The sequence below is a fragment of the Cryptomeria japonica genome, chromosome 2 (assembly GCF_030272615.1).
Source record: "Cryptomeria japonica chromosome 2, Sugi_1.0, whole genome shotgun sequence".
Lineage (NCBI taxonomy): Eukaryota > Viridiplantae > Streptophyta > Pinopsida > Cupressales > Cupressaceae > Cryptomeria > Cryptomeria japonica.
This window is the reverse complement of record NC_081406.1, coordinates 323,390,855-323,409,064: the sequence shown is the minus strand read 5'-3', so window position 1 is coordinate 323,409,064 and position 18,210 is coordinate 323,390,855. Positions and strand designations below refer to the sequence as shown.

Below are 18,210 nucleotides of genomic sequence, written 5' to 3'. Positions count from 1 at the left end.
CAAGACTTCTTAACTTGGCTCGAGACGACTTCAGAAACTCTAACTCAAAACTCTCCAAAAATGAACTTATGAAATTGTAGAGCGAGGATAAAAACCCTAAAAAGTAAAAACAGGGGGTCCCCATCTCCGATGGGATGATGTGTGAAATAGGTCACAATAGGAACCCCCTCTTCTTCCTTCATTTTGATAGTTTAGGGTTTTTGGCAATCAGGCGGCAATTTTGAGTTCCCAAGTCTCATTTTTTGATGTAATCATACCCAAAGGTCTTCAACGTGCAAGTAATGTTAAAATTTTAATTTTGAAGTCAATAGGATCAAGTGTTAGGAAAATGTTAAAATGTCAAGGTGATTCTAAATTTTGCCTAAGCGTTGAGGTTGCAACAAATTTTAAATTTGAGCGTAAAATGTGTTTAAGTGTTGCAAATTGGTGTGAATTTTGTGCTAAAGCATCAAAAGTCCCCATAGGATTCATTTTTCCACTCCTAAGAGGTTAAATATGTCAAGTGTGCACAAAGTCCCAATGGACCCCAATTTTCCACCCCTCAAATCTAGTTAAAATGTTAAAAGTCCCAATGGAAATAGTATTTCCATTGAGTGAAATGATAAAATTTTGATAAGTTTGGGACTTTGTAGTGTGAAAATCATCACAGTCCCGATGGAAGATGTTTTTCCCCCATGAAATTGAGGCATAAAAGTCAGTTGTCCCGATGGGAGGTGTTTTTCCATTGAGTTTTAAAGGTGAAAATGGACTTTGTCTCGATGGAGCATGATTTTCCACTATGTTTTGAGCACAAGGAAGTGATTTTTCTGATGAAAATGGTCTCTGTCTAGATGAGGTGCGTTTTTACCTTCTTGGACAATGTTTTTTGGGAAAATCCCGATGCATCTGGATTCTCCATTGTGGTTGTCCCGATGGAGGTCGTTTTTCCACTAGGTCTTCAAGAACGAAAATGTACAAGGAAAGTGAGTCCAGATGATCCACGTTTTTCCACCAGGAGGTAAATGACCAAGTTAAGTGCAATTATTGTGTTTAGATGAGGTTCGAAACTCCATCAGAGGGAAAATAAGTGAAACAAAGTGAAGTGTGGACAAATTTATGTTGTCCCAATGAGGTGTGTTTTTCCATTGGAGGTAAAATGATGAACTTTGGTTGAATTTGAGTGTCCAGATGGAGTTCGAATTTCCCCTGGAAGGTATTTTGATGAAAATATAATGAGATTTTGGTTTCTAGATGAGGGTCGATTTTCCCCTCAAGGGTATATGTGGTGAATGGAGATGAATTTAAGTGAATTAATTTGTCCAAATGGGGTGCGATTTTCCCCTGGGTGGCTGGAATTGAATTCAAGTGAAATTTTAATGACAAAGTGTGCCCAAATGATATTAATTTTTGCCTTACCACAAACATTTAATGATCAAACGAAATGAATTTAATGATAAGTGTGGAAACCCTATGCAAATTGTTTTTTCATCAGGCTGATAAGAAGAGAAGTTTTGTCCCACATTGGCTGTGTGGTGATTTTATAAGGCAAAAAGAAGAATAAAAGACCCAGCCCAACACTTAGATAACATTATATTGCCATTGATGTGACTGTTTGGAGCTAATTGGAGGTGCGCCATCATTCAAAGGGGGGTGCGATTTTGCTAAGTGGCTGATTGCACCACCATTGAAGAGGATTTGTGAGCATTTTGTGTGGTGCCATTGCTGGTTTTGCCCAAGTGTGTGTTTGGCGCCATTGTTAGAGAGTTGTGACATCATTCAAGGGGGCGCCTTTGCTGATCCAAGGTCTGAAATTCCATTCCCAGCATCATTTTCAGACCAGCGATCATTTCCAGCTATCAACTTTGTGACAAGGCATGGTCATTTTCAAGTTTAAAGGGGCAAATCGCCTTGTGTGTGGAGGTGTGCCATGGCTGTGATCACTTCCAGCAATTGAAATGTGATTCAAATGTGTTTCTCAGACTTCAAAGTGACAAAATCAGACCTGAGATATTCTAAAGGCATCAAGGTTCTATATTTCCCAGTCATTTGGGGGCCTATTCAGACATTATATTCAGAGGATCAGACCTGATACACCATTTTGACATCCAAAATCAGTCATTCTCTGAGCGTTGACAAGTGTGTTCAGACCTGGAAATATATTTTGGATATCAAATACTCCAATTTCTGAGTGTTTGTAGGGTGTCCTCAAACTTACCAATTGTGATCAGACTTGTATTAAGTCTGAAAATCAGGTTTAAAGAGAGGCAATACGCCTCATGTGATTGAAATTCATTTATTTTTCAGAATTTATGTTCCTTATTGTTGAAATTTTTTATTTTGAACCCATAAATGTGAAAAATCTTTAAAATCAGAACTTCGAAAATTCTGAAAATAAATTGTTAGAGCTATTTTTACCATGATATTAACTTCCAGCTTCATACAGGTACTATGTCTAAGGCAGGGATATCGGCGAGGGAGAATCAATTGAAGATAGGAGGGTTACTATTCGGAGTCCTAGATAACATCCCAATGGAAGAAGGTTGAAGACACGAACATGGAATACCTGGACATGAAGCGGATGGGGCAAAGAATGTTTGGAATGAAGAATCATCTTCCATCCACTTTGGCAGCTAATATCATGAAGAGTGGAATCTACCAAGCGGCTGGCTTCCCACCATCCATTCAGTGCTATGAGCTCATTGTCGAGTGTGCGATGCATTATGATCCTCTAACTAGAATGATCAAAACACCCAAGGGGATAGTGCTTGCCTACTTAGCCGAGGAATCAATAGGGGAAGTATTTGGAATCCCTAGATATACAAACATGCAAGAGAGAACCAAGGAAGAAGTGCAAGCAAAATTTGAAAGAAGATTGGAGTCATGTATGACAATTATCAACAGCGAGTGGGTTCTTGAGACAAGATGTCACCACTCCAGGTTACCCAAGAGGCTCTTAAGCTTGGACTTCAAGGAACAGTACAACGATCTAATATTTCTACTCAACCAAGTCATGGGAGCACCTCACGGGGTGTTATTTGAGACATAAAGGTACTATTTTATTGAGGAGATAGCGGGGAGAACAGTGATCGATTGGGCAAAGATAATAAGTGATAATGTTGACATCCAGTTGAGAGGTTTGGAGAAAACAAGGACATTCGATATGACTTCCTACCTTGTCTACATACTTGCTAGATATGTTGTGTACAAAGGATTGATATGCAAGGGCGAAGTTGGGAACAATCTAGGACAATATAGAGTTTATGAGTGCTATCCGCAACTCCATCTACATGAAATTGAACATTACAGAAGGGTGAATGATGTTTTCACCATGTACATCACAAGGTTGCTGCAAGGTGGAATACATAAACGGTTGTCTAAGGAGGCAACAACACTTATAGAGAAGTACGGATCGTGGTATATCAAATTTTCTACCTTCATGTACCTAAGGATTCAAGGATTCACATTGGAACCATACAAGCTTCCTAGGTATCTGACAGACAAGATGGTTCTACTTGAGGTAGTGAGACAACTTTTAGAATATGATTTCATCCAGAAGATGAAGCACAAAACGGGGATAACTCTTCCTATCTCGCTTGGGAAGATGAAGGAGGTATGCCACACCGCAACTGCAGTAGAGACGGTCAATGAGGAATTGGAATTCTATCATCTTGGAATATATAGAGGCAGGGATCGATTCGATCCATTTTAGAGAATTGTAACAATGAAGGGAGGGAAGTTTATACACAAGATTGACATCAAAGACTATTGGGCTAATCTCATGGATGAGTTTGTAGTTAGAAGAAATATGTGGTCTCGTATGTCAGTGGACTTCATGAGGAAGTGTAACTTCTTCTCCATTCCAAATTAGGTGCAAGATGATGGGCATCACATCCATCTGCAGTATGAAAACAAGAAAGACAAGCGTATGTGGTTGCCTAGTTGGACGCAACTTGAATTGGTAAATTTGAATGTTTTGATGAGAGATGTGAATGATTACTCTAGGGAATGGGTGGACAAGTACACGAACGAGTTGAGAAAACTAAAGGTCATCTTTACCTATGAGAAGATGAGAAATGAGGAGTCCTCTTTCAATGATGATGAGAGAATGATAAGCAACATTAGAACACGTAACGATGAGGAGAGTCAGGCTCCCAAAAGGAGAAAAGGTATGCTTGTATGTTTACAAACAAAAGGCAAGGAGATGGTTAGCCAGGAGTCAATGCACACCAAAAAAAGTCTAACACTCCTCAATCTACCATGAGTTCCTCATTTGTGAAGGAGAATGATATGATAGAGAAGGATAATGAGTCTGAACGAGGTTCCGACATGGAAATCCTACCGAGCAATGACTGAGATTTACATGCTACAACACAATCGGCACCACATGAAGATGATAAAGAACAACCAGGATCTCCCATAGTTCAGTTGGAGGTTGATTTGGGCAACAATGTGGTAGATTTGACTAAGGATAAGGATACGGATATGGATGATGATGTTATTTCAGCCTTGAGATGACTTGATCAAGACTTGAACCTTGAGGATGGGATGGGATTCTCTACCATTCCTGATTGGTTGTTGAGTAGCTTGGAGAAGAAGAAAGTGATAGAGGCGCAACTCGCAGAAGATATTGATGACTTCCTAGTCAGGGTTGGCAAGGAAAAGGAGCATAAGAAAGCGAAGATGTTGTCTACGATTACTTGAGATGATACAGGAGCACGTATTGCACAAGTGGCTGTCCCGATAGGTGACAAGACTAGAGATGTGGTCACTCTTATGGATTATTAGGTTACCACAATTGACCTTGGACCTACTACGAAGAATCAAGAGTTCTAGGAGCTTGTTGATATAGTCAACACAATTGAGGCGCAATTGGATAGGACTATTGAAAAGAAAGAGATGCTTGAGAGTGAGAATAGGAGACTCAAGGAGTATATTGAAGGGATGAATTCCCTAAGGAGTGAGGATCCTACCTTTGTCTCACCCATTGCTATTGCTCATGGATCCCCCTTTGATCATGAGGCAATAAGGAATACATATCAAGAGGTTGGGAAATGGGTAGAAGATGTTTCAAAGCAAGGGGATGATTTCCTAGCTCAGTTTGTCCAAGAATTTGACAAGACAGCGATGCTTATATGTCAAATGCAGTACTTGGAAGGAGTTTGGGAAGACTTCCAACCAAGGCAAGAGAAGACTATTCCTCGCCTCAAGGTGTTGAAGCGAATTCGTATGTCTACATTGATCCAGGAGGGAGTTGTTCAGGAAGGCAATGTTTATGATTTTCATGGTTGGTATTGTTCTTTGGCCATGCGAAAGTCAGTGTATGATCATGCGAAGTAGGAGTGCATTGAGATGGAAGGATTGATCCAAGAGATACAATCCAAAATCCTTACATCTATTGAAGAATTATTGGGACAGGATGTACATGCTTCCAGCAGTTTGAACTTAGAAGAATTGAAAGAAAAGATGAAGTTCATTTACTTCAAGTAGTTGGAATCTTTAAGGAAGAATCAGCTAGATGACTTGGTTTCTCTCATGATTCACATCAACAACTTGCAAAAGCTTATGCCAGATCGGGAAAACATTTTCGATGCTTGCTCAAATGCCTTGGATGTGATTGATTTGTAGCAAGAAGGTCTACCCAGTGTTATGATGGAGGAACTCAACGCGGTCTTTAGCTAGATTCGTTGAGTATGCAGCTAGAGAGAGGGATACAAGCCAGAATCTTCTAGAAGATTCCCTACTTGATGACTAGGCGTCATCCCATTGGACCTCCTTTTTTACTCCATTTTTTTGATGTAAACCCTAATTAGGGTAATGTTGGCATGATCTAGGCCCTTGATTCCAAAATGAATCTTGGCCATTCATTTCTATATGAGACTCCATATAAACCCTTTTGCCTCTCATTTGTAAGAGAGATTTTTGAGAATTGTCGTCTATATGCTACAAGTTTGAATATAATCATTGAAGTTTGGTGATTTTGTTGAGATTTGAAGCATTTGTGGTTCTCATTTCCTCCAAATCTAGATTAGAATTTGTTTCAAGTATTTTAGATTGGATGAAAGAAGTGTTGAATGCATTTGAATGAAATTCGTTTAATCCATACCAGTAGCTTCTTGTTGATTGTAAGTTTGCCTTGTGTGGTCAACTGGAATTGGAATTGAACTTAACTTCAATTATTGCTCATCCATTGGTATGTATTGCCTTGATGGTAGTAATTTGAACATCTATAAATTTACCTTAGATGATTGCACTAAGCTTGTGTTGAATTGTTCTTTGATGGTGAAACTTGGCCTAGTTGAATTTCATTGAATCACTCATTACCTCTTGCATTCTAGGTTAGATAGGATTAGATTAGAATTTTGAAACCCTCATCCTTTTGCATTTTATTTAAAATCTTTGTTAGAATAGATTGAAAGCTCAATTGCAAAATCATAAGTCATTTGAAATCATTGGCAAATCCATCTCCATTCATGATAAGTTTGAAATTGTCAAGAACAATTGCGTAAGTCCCCAAGTGAAAACAACAATTCACATTAAACCATTGAGGTACCCACATGTCAAGAACTAACCGTAGAAACCTTGGAATCGTCTTAGTTGATCAAATATTTAGCATCTGAGGTGATTTTGTTCAAGAGAGGGTAATATACTTTGATATTTTATTCTGTGTTTGATTGTGCATAAAAACACATCAACAAGTCCCATGTCTTCTATTGTTGACGTGGTTGGCAAAATCCAACTATAATCAACTATTGCCTTTAAAAAAAGTTGTGATACATTTTTTCTAACCTTTCAACACTCCTAACAACATACAACGCTACCAAAGTTGGGCATTCTCTTTTCCTAGCTCAATAACACTTAAAAAGGTAGTTGGCATGCTTGAAGAGTCTATTGAAAGCCAACTTCTTCAATAATCCCAATCACAACTCTAACATACTGTTAAAACAAAAGTTTGCACCCCTGGTGAGCAGGCTTGACCACCAACCTTGTGAAACATTGAATCAACCTCTCAAGTGTGGGACCTTGCATTGTTGTGAGGTTGAATCTCCGGAGAAGGCCGGCTTCCTCTTCAATCTGAATGTAGAGTGTTGGACCAACCCAACTCTGATAAAACTAATCTATGGTTTGACAGGTGTAATGTCCCCTACTAGGGTTTGGTCTAACTAAACCATAATTAATCTACTTCTATACATTTTGACTTAAAACTAACTTGAGTAGGAGATGAATCTAACTTAACACACCAACTATTACAACCCTTGCCAAAACAACACACGTAAAAATCTCTTCGAAGCACAATTGCAAACAATGATAAAGTATACAAATTATACATCATTATGTTTTATTACATTAATAGTATTTAACATTCCCCTCTTATGTCATATTAATTATATTGAATTAACAATATTATATTATATTATCAGCATCATATTGTATTAACAATATTATTATATTAACAGCAGATTATTGTATTAACAATATTATATTATATTAATAGCAGCTTATTATTAAATTGCTTTAATAATATTAAATTGTTTTAATAATATTACCAGCAAACCTCATATTCATACCCGTAGTGTTTCCCAGTCAATGTGATGGCTGATGTGTTCCTTATTTCCTCTTTTTTCTTATTCTCCAAAGAGATCTCAATCTCTTCTTAAAAATTCTGCTTACTCTCTTGGTGTATGCACTTACCTTCTTTTTTCACACCCAACACCCCACCGTATAGAAAATGGATTTGATATCCATTATATATGTTATCATGCTGAAGGGTTGCAATCCTTTAGACGTAAGAGATGTATTTTTTGTTAAGTGCACCTCTTCATGGCTATCTGATTAATTATCCCTTATCGCATCTTTTATGTTTAACTACGATTTGTTATTTTTTACTTGCTTTTGACTAATCACTATTGTTTGCTTCCATATAGTAATCGCTGATTATTATGGGCCATAATATGGTTGTTTGAATAGTAGCATACCAATAAATATTAAGATATAATTCTTTTCTTCGCTAATTCTTTGTGGGCCAACGTTACTTTGGCGGAGTGGCATTAATTGATGGCCCTTGCTTTTGGACTTTGACAAATCATTGTTTACGTGTATGGTTATATATCCTTATTATTCTTGATAATGTTTTATACGAACTTGCCTATGGTTATTTAAATATTATTTAACAGTAATTATTACTAATGTAAGTTAATATTTACTGTGGCTATTAATAATTATTGTGAATATTAGTTAATAATAATTATTGATTGTGATTATAAATGCAAATTAATATTTATTTAATAATTATTGTGAATGTTAGTTAACAATAATAATTATAGATTATGATTATAAAATGCAAATCAATATCTATTTAATAATTATTATGAATACTGGTTTGTGAACAAATAAATAGTTTAGATCTTCTTCAAATAGAATGTATATACTCAAAATATAAGGGATATTACAAACTCAAAAACTTGGAGAAAATTGTAAAATTCCTCAACTTATATTTGTTTGAATGCCTCAGAAACATATCAGGAATTGTTTAATGCATGCAATCATTGTTGGTGTATTGTTGAACAGGAAACATTAATACACAGTTCTGGAGTAATACTAATATCTCAAGCCAAAGTCCACAAGTTACAGTCTCGGACTTAATTGTTCATTGAAATTACCTTAATATTATATATTAAATTATATATTAATATTATTAATTACATAATAAATGATAATTTATTATTATGATGAAGAATCACAAAATCTATTATTGATTACATCACTAGGATGTGGGTTTATGACAACCCTCTCACTTTAGAGGAAAATCGTGAAGTCTCATAAATGAGACGATTTTCCAATCTTATTCAATGTTAATTAATAAATGTTTTAATTATCGTATTTAGCTAATCACAATAATCCAATGTCAAAAGAGGGGTTATGACAACAGGGAAAAGGGAGAAAGAGAAGGGTTGTTGGAAAGAAGGGAAAAGGGTTTGCACCCAGACTGAAATAATGATCCATCTTTGCCTATAGCTGCACAAAACATTAATGAAAACTACCCAAGGATGCACAAAATTCTATTCTACTTAGCCATTTAAGTGTGAGTGAAGGCTGGGAATCAACATGGTCACTTACACTGCAGAAAACCAAAGGAGAAAGCATTCAAACAAAGAGGTAAACACTTACACAGATTGCAAGAATCAAATAAAGGCAAGAAAGATAATTTTATTGATGAAAGGGCAAGGCAAATTTACAGATGCAGAGAGACATAAGAATTCTGTATGAGAAAAGAAGGGAGAGGATCCTGAGAAAAATGTACAAAATTGCCTTTATAGTTCAGGCATAACTCAAATGGTTACATTTGAGAAAACCCTAACCCCACCTGGGTTAGGTTACAAAAACATCAGAGGAGAGGGAGAGATCGGATCCAAGATCTGATGGCATGCTACAACTAGCTCTGGGAGCGTCGTCTGCTTCTGGAAGAGCAAATATCTCCACAAATCAGGGAAAACCCTGCATCTGGATGCGTCTCTGTGTACTAGATGGCATCTGTAGGCACAAAAAGTCTTCAAACCGCGTTGAAGAGGCATGGGTTGCATTTGAAATCATCAGCAGGCATCATGTTTAGCATATGGCATCGAAATCTGGTGGTTGCAGTGAGATCGGGTCCAAAATCGAGCATCGACTGAGCAAAAAACAACCTCGACCATTGGGTCGACAATCACTGCCTGCAAAAGAGTTAAATGCCAGCGATAGTTGCAAGTTTGAAAATCGACCGTTGATCTAAGATCTCGCGTGCAGATGGACGCGCGAGATCTCGCCATGTAAGCATGCTCAAAAGCCCAATCGAAGATTAAAACATCGTCGTTAGATCGGGCTTTATGAAGATCCAACAATCGTGGGTGGCTGACGTGGCACCCCGGATCCATGCTTCCTTGGCTATGTTGACCGCTGACGGCACTATATTCTTACCCCACAACATCTCTACGGGTCCCTTTTAACTTCGCGGGATAAGAATTTTGCTTTGATTTTGCTTGGCTTTTGTTATCTCGCGGGACCACTTGTGTCTTTGTTTCCTCCCACGGGATAAGAGTTTCTTTGATTTACTCTTGTTTCCTTATCTCGTAGGACCTTTGATGCCTTTGCTCAACCTCACGGGATAAGCCTTAAGGTCTTTGCTTGCTTTGTTCTTATCCTGCGGGCCATTTGTGTCCTCGAATTTACCCCGCGGGATAAGCAAAATGCTTTGTAGTCTCTGTTTGCTTCTTATCCCGTGCCATCGCTTTGTGCCCATCTTTGCCCTGCGAGATAAGAGAAAACCTTCCACTTTACTTTGTCTTCTTTGTTTCCTTATCCTGCAAGACCTTATCCCACGAGATAAGGTTTTCTCTTTGTTTCACCTCGCGGGATAAGCCAAAAGTCTACCCACCTTTGACTTCTCTTATCCCACGGCCTCTGCTTGCTGCGTTCGAAAATCTAGTGACCGGTAAGAGGAAGGGGGAAATCCGCCCGCTGACGACCAGGAGCCCCTCCAGCCAGTGGTCAATAAAACGACCCGGTATTGACACATCATATAACCCTCATGTTATATGACTTTGCAAAACTATGAAGAAGCAACTAACTCTGCTGAGACCGATAACATGACATGTTACCGGTATTGACTTAACACGAAATGTTAGTTACATTGAATTCCCAGAATTGATCCTTGCAAGGTTTGGTACAAAAAATGCCAACACATACCTTGCCATGTCTTCCATACAACCCATGACTACGAAGAAAGTGCAGTGATTTCTCACTAAGTGTCAATGGTGGGTTTAGTAAAGTCTTTTTTATATTAGGATTCTTCAAAGATTGCGATGACTTTCAAATATTCTCCAGCTTACTCCACTGTTAAATTTTAGTGATCAGATTAGATAGATAAAAAATTCACACAAAATGCACAGAGTATACCCTAGGAAAACCTTCCTCTTGAAGGTGAAAAACCCTGCTACTAATCTCTTGAAATGTATTAGCAAAATGTCTTTCCAAATGCTTCACACTTTGACGCTTTACAATGAGGAGATTCACTCTAGAATCAATCAATATAATGAAGATTACAATTTGCTGAATAAGAGACTTGATATGCTGAATACAATACACAATTCACTGAAGTATGTGTTCTCCAATATGCTGTAGGTGATTATCAATGAACTGCTGAAGGTAGACTTGTCGGAGATATACACGATCTGCTAGGATATGAATCGCTGAAGATAGAGAAGATTCGAACTGCAGTGATGATTAATTCGATGCCTTGAAGGAGACAGAACGATTCTATATACCCATACACAAGATGGTGCCAAGCAACACATCTTCTTGGAAAGTCGGCTCTCTATCAACACGTCTTCATTAAGAACCAATTAATGCCAAAAGTCACTTATTAATCAGCGGTTATGTTATGATTAATCCGAACATTCACTAAGCATGCGAGGTTTCATTTAGTTATAATATTAAATATAAAATCTGCAAGTGTGAATAAGTATTAGGTTGATGCACATATAAATCGATCTCCTAAAATGTCCAAGGCCGGAAGGCCAATTAGACATTTGGATTTTGCACAATTGGTTTAGAGAAGAATCTGACCGACGCTATAAACATCAACATCCACATGGTATGACACATGTTCAATCAGATTAATTCACATGTACAAACTGGTAACACCCAAGAAAGGTGGAGGCAAGAAAAATAGAAGCATATAGTTTGAAAAGCTAACACAAGAGATACCTCTCCTTGCAAATTTATTTTTTCTTCCAAAATTTAATAAATTTATTACCTATAAACTTAGCAAAAATTGGAAATAAAATCTCAAAACCAAAACACTATAGAATCAAATGGCACAAACATTCAGTACAACAGTGAACTCCATATGAATCCACTCAATCAGCTAGGTGGGTTTTCGTCCATGAAACTGATGGCCAAAATGATTTTCGTCCTTTAGCTAAAGAATGAACTTGGTTCAATCTCCCAAATAATCAAGTGTTTGAAAAAATATTCAGAATGAGCTTTCTCTCCTCAAAGCCCCCTTTTATAAGCACTTTTTGGAATAATAAAATATTATTATTTGTGTCTTTTTATTTTCCCTTCAAAAATTGACTTTAGACTCCTTTTAAATAATTAAATATAAGTCTTTTAATTTTTACTTTTTTGACAATTTGACATTTAACTATTTAATCATATTTTGCACATCCATCCACAGTTACAAAAATATTGAGGTGGACCAAATATGAATTCCGACCATGCCAAAATATTCTCAAGCTCTCAAGATATCAAACTTTCTGAAGTGATTTCTGATTTTTGGTGTGTTCTCCAAGATTATTGGAGAGAACGTCTATCTATAATAAGTTAGCTGATCAGGGTCAATTCTCATTATTCATCATTGGTATCACTCTAGTGCAGTTAGATTACAATTCCAATGCTTTTTGGTAGTTTATGCAACTTGGTGTATTAATTATTATACTAAGGTAGCTTAATTTTTATTAAAATATTTTAAAAGCACCATAGTATAATAGCTTGTTGGAATGAGAATTGAAAGTTTTAAATGTTGGACATTGATGAAGTGACTAGTGTTGAGAATGTTTAAATAATAAAATAAATCACTTTTTGGAGTAATAAGGGTTATTTTAATTTATAAAATGTTTTTATATTATATTTTCCGAAAAGTTCCCGGAAAGGTTATAAAAGGGGTTTGTGAGCTCATTTGGTATTATGTAGAGTATTTGATTTCTCTGTGAAACCGAGGTTCTTGGGATTGAACTTGGTTCGTCTCAGCCTTCTTGAGGACAAAAACCCTCTCGAAGAAGATTGGTCATAGTCATGAAAGATCCTCTTCAGTTAATTCAACACGGTTCATTCAAGAAACAAGATCATGGATTGTTCTGAAAGAGTTTTTGGAATGATGTGGAGTTGAAGTTTTATCATTTGCACAGGTTTGCTAGGTTCATAGGAACAGTTTGATTAAGATTTTCAAGCCATTGATAATTATATGTGTTGTATGTACAAGTGCGGAAAAGATCAATTTTTTCTTGTACTGGTGTGTGTTGGTGAAAATACAAGTAAAAATATAATTATTATTTTATTATTGGGTTTAATACCCAGTCATACTCTATTCTCCGAAGTGTCGTACACTACAAATTTTAGGCAAGGCCTGAAAACATTGTTTAAGGCTTGATAGCCATTTCCTACACTTGCAACCTCCAATATTAGCCGTTGCCCCTAAAAAAAGGTTTCAAACCATATTTATTTGGAAGAATTTGGGTGACATGGAGTATGTTGAAGATTCAAGACATTTAAAGCTTGTTATAGGCCGTACTATATAAGGGAGTTTCTTTGTTTAAAAGGTAAGGTGGCGTTGAAAATCCCTTGGAAGATTTTCATACAATATTGAAAGGAGTTGCTGAGTTGGACATAGACCTAAGTCCCACAGTCTTGGAGGAGATATTTGAATTTGTTTTCTTTGTTTGTCCCACTACCCCTAGCTGCTCCAAAAGAAAAATTAATTAAAGAACAACCTAGTTGAGCCATCACTGACATATGCTGAGGAAAAAGACAAAATCAAAGGCAATCAGAAATCAACGTATTCACAAGTTTGGAAGATGGCTGCAAAAAATAATTTATTGTGTTTTTTTGAGCCAGCTGCACTACCCTGTGGGGGCCACGACCCTCAGCAAATTCCAGCACAAGTCTGAAATATTGAAGAGGGACAGCTAATGAGGAGATCGCTGGTGGGAAGTTATAAGAAATTTGGTGGAGTTGTTTGCATTCTCAGGTCACCAATTTTAATCTTAAAATAATGTTATTCAGGTCAGCAATTTTAAGCTTAAAATAATGTTATTTAATTGCTGTATTAAAACTGTGTATAATATTTTGTAACAGCAGAGCTTAAAAATAATTGAATGATATTTGATGCATATATTATTCAATGATCTTGGTAAAAATGAAGTACTATCGAACTTCAGAGATTGATAAATCAATGTCATGTGATCATTATGATCTCTTAAAGTCATGTTGAAAGCTCAAACTTAGACCTGCTGAATTCAACTGTTTGATGAAATGCCTATACATTGAAAGATTGGGAATTTGCAAGAAAATTGGTTTAGAATTTGGGACAGGTATCTTACACCCTCAAATTCTTAGCCTAGCGGAACTAAGTACGCTTGAGTAGAGGGGAGCAAAAAATCAACATTCACTGTACCAATCCATCTAAATGACCATGGCCTCGCTCTCTAAAAAGAACTTCTGAGTACATGGCTATGTTCCTGTTTCTTTGTCTAGATGTCGTAGAATATCCTTGTGCAAAGTTTACCTTGTTATAAATTTCTATTGGATGTGTCTACCAGAAAAGTCTCCCTATGCTCTATTGAATTGTCTTTTGCATCCCAGAGGTGGAAATTTTGTTTTAAGTTTTCCTATCACCAAAACATTTTTATTGTAAAATGACATTTTTCAATAAAATTATAATTATATAATATAAAAAATGCTCTGAATTTCCATTTGTTCTTTTATTTGGTCAATGTTTAAGGAGTTCTCTAATTATTTTTAAAGTATACACTTTCATCCTTGAATTTAACTATCATCAATTATTTACCAGGGGGCACATGAACTCTTGCATGTGGAAGAAAAGTTGTATGAGTGGTTGAATTTGAATGAGGTACTATGATTGATCTTATCAAATTCTTAAATTGTTGAATTCATTAAACTTCTAATTTATGTGTCTTGTTAATCACATCTCAATACAGCTTCTGACTGAAGATGTTCTATGGGAAAGTCCTAAAGAAGATAATGAAAAACATGTGGTTTCACGAGAGGCTATATATCTCTATGAAACTAGTCAGTTGATGGAAACGGTATGTATCATATCAAGTGATTTTATTCCTTTCATTTTTCATTTGATTGACATTGATTTCTTCTCAAATTTCTTCAGCTACTCTTAAATGAGCAACTGTTACTAAGTGGATGTTATGACAATCTATCATTTAAAATTTAAATTGGGTCCCTTGGAGTTTGATTATAAACAACGACCTTTCTTCAGATTATCTCCAATTTAATCTTGCACTTTGTCGCTTCTAAAAACCGATTTTGGTCGTTGAGTAATTGAAAATGATCAGAGTAACAATATTAATGGGTCACCATAGGATGAGAAAGAAAAGTCCAAAGTCAAACTAGTTTATTTTGATCTGGAATAATACTCTTAAAATAATGAAATAAGTTGTATGCCTGAAAATATATTTTAGTCTTTTAACAAACAAATTACTCAATGGGATAAGTTGCGTAGTCTTATCACTAATACTGATATGAGTATGTTGTGTTGGTATAATGATGTCCACTTGTATAGCTGATCTGTTGAAAAATAGTGCTTTGAACATTTGTTTATTTTTAAAAAAATCACGGGACTTGAATCTATTGTAAGAAGTGATAAACAATGTTACCTTGTTGTAGAGCCCTTGGCCATATGATAAGGAGAGGAAGCTACAGAAAACATTTTGAAATTCAAAGCTGAATTGATTTGGTAAGTTTAACCCATTGTTTTGGCATTATATGTTGCCATAGAACAAATATCTGTGTTGACAAGATTCTTAACGTCTAGTGTCAACTACCTATGTTTATTGAGTGATGAAGGTTTTTATTAGTATTATTCAGTACTATAAATACACAATAATGAAATATAGTTTTATATAAAGTGAATACAAAATGAGTCTTCATTAGGTATCGCATTGTCATCTGTATTGATCTGTCTTTGTTTTTCATTTTGTTGAGGATTAAGGTTTTTTATTATGAAGTTTTGTTTTCATTATTATAGCTATGTAAATTCTGTCATTTTTTACCATTGTATTTGTGTAATGTCTCAATGAAACATTTCCTTAACATTTCCTTCATGATAAACAATCAGATCTATTTTGAATCTACATTTATGTAACCAGAGCCTTGAAAAATATTCCTCTCTTGCTTTTATATACACACACATGAAAATATAGGAAATGGCAATCTTCTTACAATAAATTCTAAAATAGATTGCCACCTATTTATTTCTAAAGATACTTCGACAACAAACTTCTCCTTTTCCTATCTCAGCTCTACTTAGACGAGGCGATTACTTGCGAAACGAAGGCACTCACTTGTCAACAAAATGAATTTCTTACACAGCCTAAGAGATACGTTTCTGCAATAGGGAACAATGTCTTCTGCACCAAAGTTAACTGTCTTCTAGTCTTGCACAGAAGCTCCATTACTTCTTTGAGAAGCTCACAATAACAACAGTATAAAAAACTTACTCATACCAAATCTAGTATATTAGTCCATTTCACCACTTTCTACTTAAAGAATAATCAATTTATCTACAAGAATCCTAATGTAACACAAGTCACTTCAAGGGTATATTTATATAGAATAGATGGAAAAAGGCATTAGTCAAGTGCATTTCCAGGTTACAAAATCGTGTTCACAGATAGGTAAAGGTTATATTAATCATATGCATTTCTGAGGCTCATCAACTGGAGTCACTATATCAAAGGTTAACATTAGTAGGATTTTTTTCCCTCGTGTGGAAAATACCATTCTAAGCCCAAGGAGTGAATCTGCAGGCACGGTTAGATTGTTATCAAACATTTAACCTAGCTTTTCTATACTAATTCCTTTTGTAGTAAAAGCATAGTTTTGGCATCGTTAAAGAAATCCCCATTCTCAATGTATGATGTAATAAATGCTATTTTGGTAAATTATTGTAAATTGATTCTAGATATGACAAATTTCAGTGTTTTTGATGTTTTTTAAGGGGTTTATGCATTTGATAAGGGCTAATATTTGAGGAAACCACGTTGCTTTTGAACAGGTGGAACAGGTTTTAAGTGAACCCATTGATCCTAATCTTCTAGATGAAGCGTTGAATTGCTTGGAAGTAAGAACTATGCTTTCTATGTGTTTTCATAATATACACCCTCGCGAATAAGAATAATGTGTTGTATATATTCATTATTATAAATTATTGATTGCTTCTAATGTACTCAAAATAGGTCTGTAATTGATATTTCTTATAAATATGTGCACATTGTGAGGCACAAATTCTTAAGTCTAGCAGTTTGATGGGTTTTTTCATTATACAGGAACAAAAGCATTTCGTTGACATGGCTCTAGAAACAATTACCGACAAGATTGACCAGCTTAGAGGTACATATTGGGAAAAAATCATTGGATACAATTTATAAATTTCTTCATTTTAGTATGTCATAATTGAGTGTATTTCTTTTGATTTTGATTTAAGAAATGCTAATGATTAAATAATCATTAAGCCTATATATAGATTTAAAGCATATCCAGAACATTAAGCCAAATAAACATGATTGTGCATGTATCAAAGAACTAATAAAAAAAAAGTTGTTTTTAATGGTAAAGATAAAAATGAACCTAAAACTGAGGAAGGTTTTGTCTATGATTATGATAAAGATGGTGGCAATAATCCAAGTCCCGAAGAGACAGATGACTTATTAGTAGAAGAAGCAATTGGAGAAGATGAAGAAGGTGGCGATAATGGAATTAAAGGTGCTCACAATAAAGGCACTGACGATTCTGGTGGCGGCAGCTATGACAGTAGTGCTGAGTGGAGATAGTAGCAGTAATTGAAGTGGTAGCGGTGATTTTTTGTATAACTCAGATGATTAACAATGACTTTGCATTGCTTAGAATATGATTTCGCACTGAGTATTTATTTGACATTTCATGAAATATGATTTCGCATTGAGCATTTATTTAACATTTAATGGAAGTTTTGATTGCTTTTGGCATAACTTTCTTTGCAAATTTGGTGGATCGACTCAATAGAAATGTTCTTTCAAGGTATTTTTTGAAAGGTTGACATTGCACATTCTGAAGCCAATAACAATCTTACAATATTTTTTCTGAAATATATGGTTTTCTTTAACCTCTATGATGTTTGTGTATGTTGTTTTGATTTGTGTTACTAAGAGAGCAAGTGTATTCTGTATGTTCTATTACCACCTTTGTATTAGACTCTAGATTTGCATTGTGTTTCCTTAACTAAGGGATAAGTTTTACTGAAGTGGAAATGTTCAAATTTATATATAAGTAAAATAAATCTGTTATCAAAATACTAAGATCTGAGGATCTTTGGTGCAAGGGAACTCAGGTGAATCATCACTGGTAGTAAGAATAAAATTGAAATTTTTTTACATTTGCAATATTATTTTGGAAGATGGATAGGTGTTT

The 18,210-nt window shown here is 35.6% G+C and overlaps 1 protein-coding gene across 2 annotated transcripts in view; it reads left to right on the top strand.

Annotated features, from left to right (window-relative positions):
* Positions 1–17,888, top strand: part of LOC131027206 (protein EMSY-LIKE 2) — a 175,218-nt gene extending 157,330 nt beyond the window's left edge. Inside the window, exons 7-11 of one of the 2 annotated variants that reach the window (XM_057957209.2) lie at positions 14,582–14,641; positions 14,730–14,837; positions 16,820–16,885; positions 17,091–17,154; positions 17,431–17,888. In XM_057957209.2, the coding sequence (XP_057813192.2) occupies positions 14,582–14,641; positions 14,730–14,837; positions 16,820–16,885; positions 17,091–17,154; positions 17,431–17,594 (462 nt within the window). In that variant the 3' untranslated portion in view covers positions 17,595–17,888. The remainder of the gene's footprint in view (positions 1–14,581; positions 14,642–14,729; positions 14,838–16,819; positions 16,886–17,090; positions 17,155–17,430) is intronic. The other variant, XM_057957210.2, reaches the window with a different exon arrangement.
* Positions 17,889–18,210: the final 322 nt, after the last annotated feature.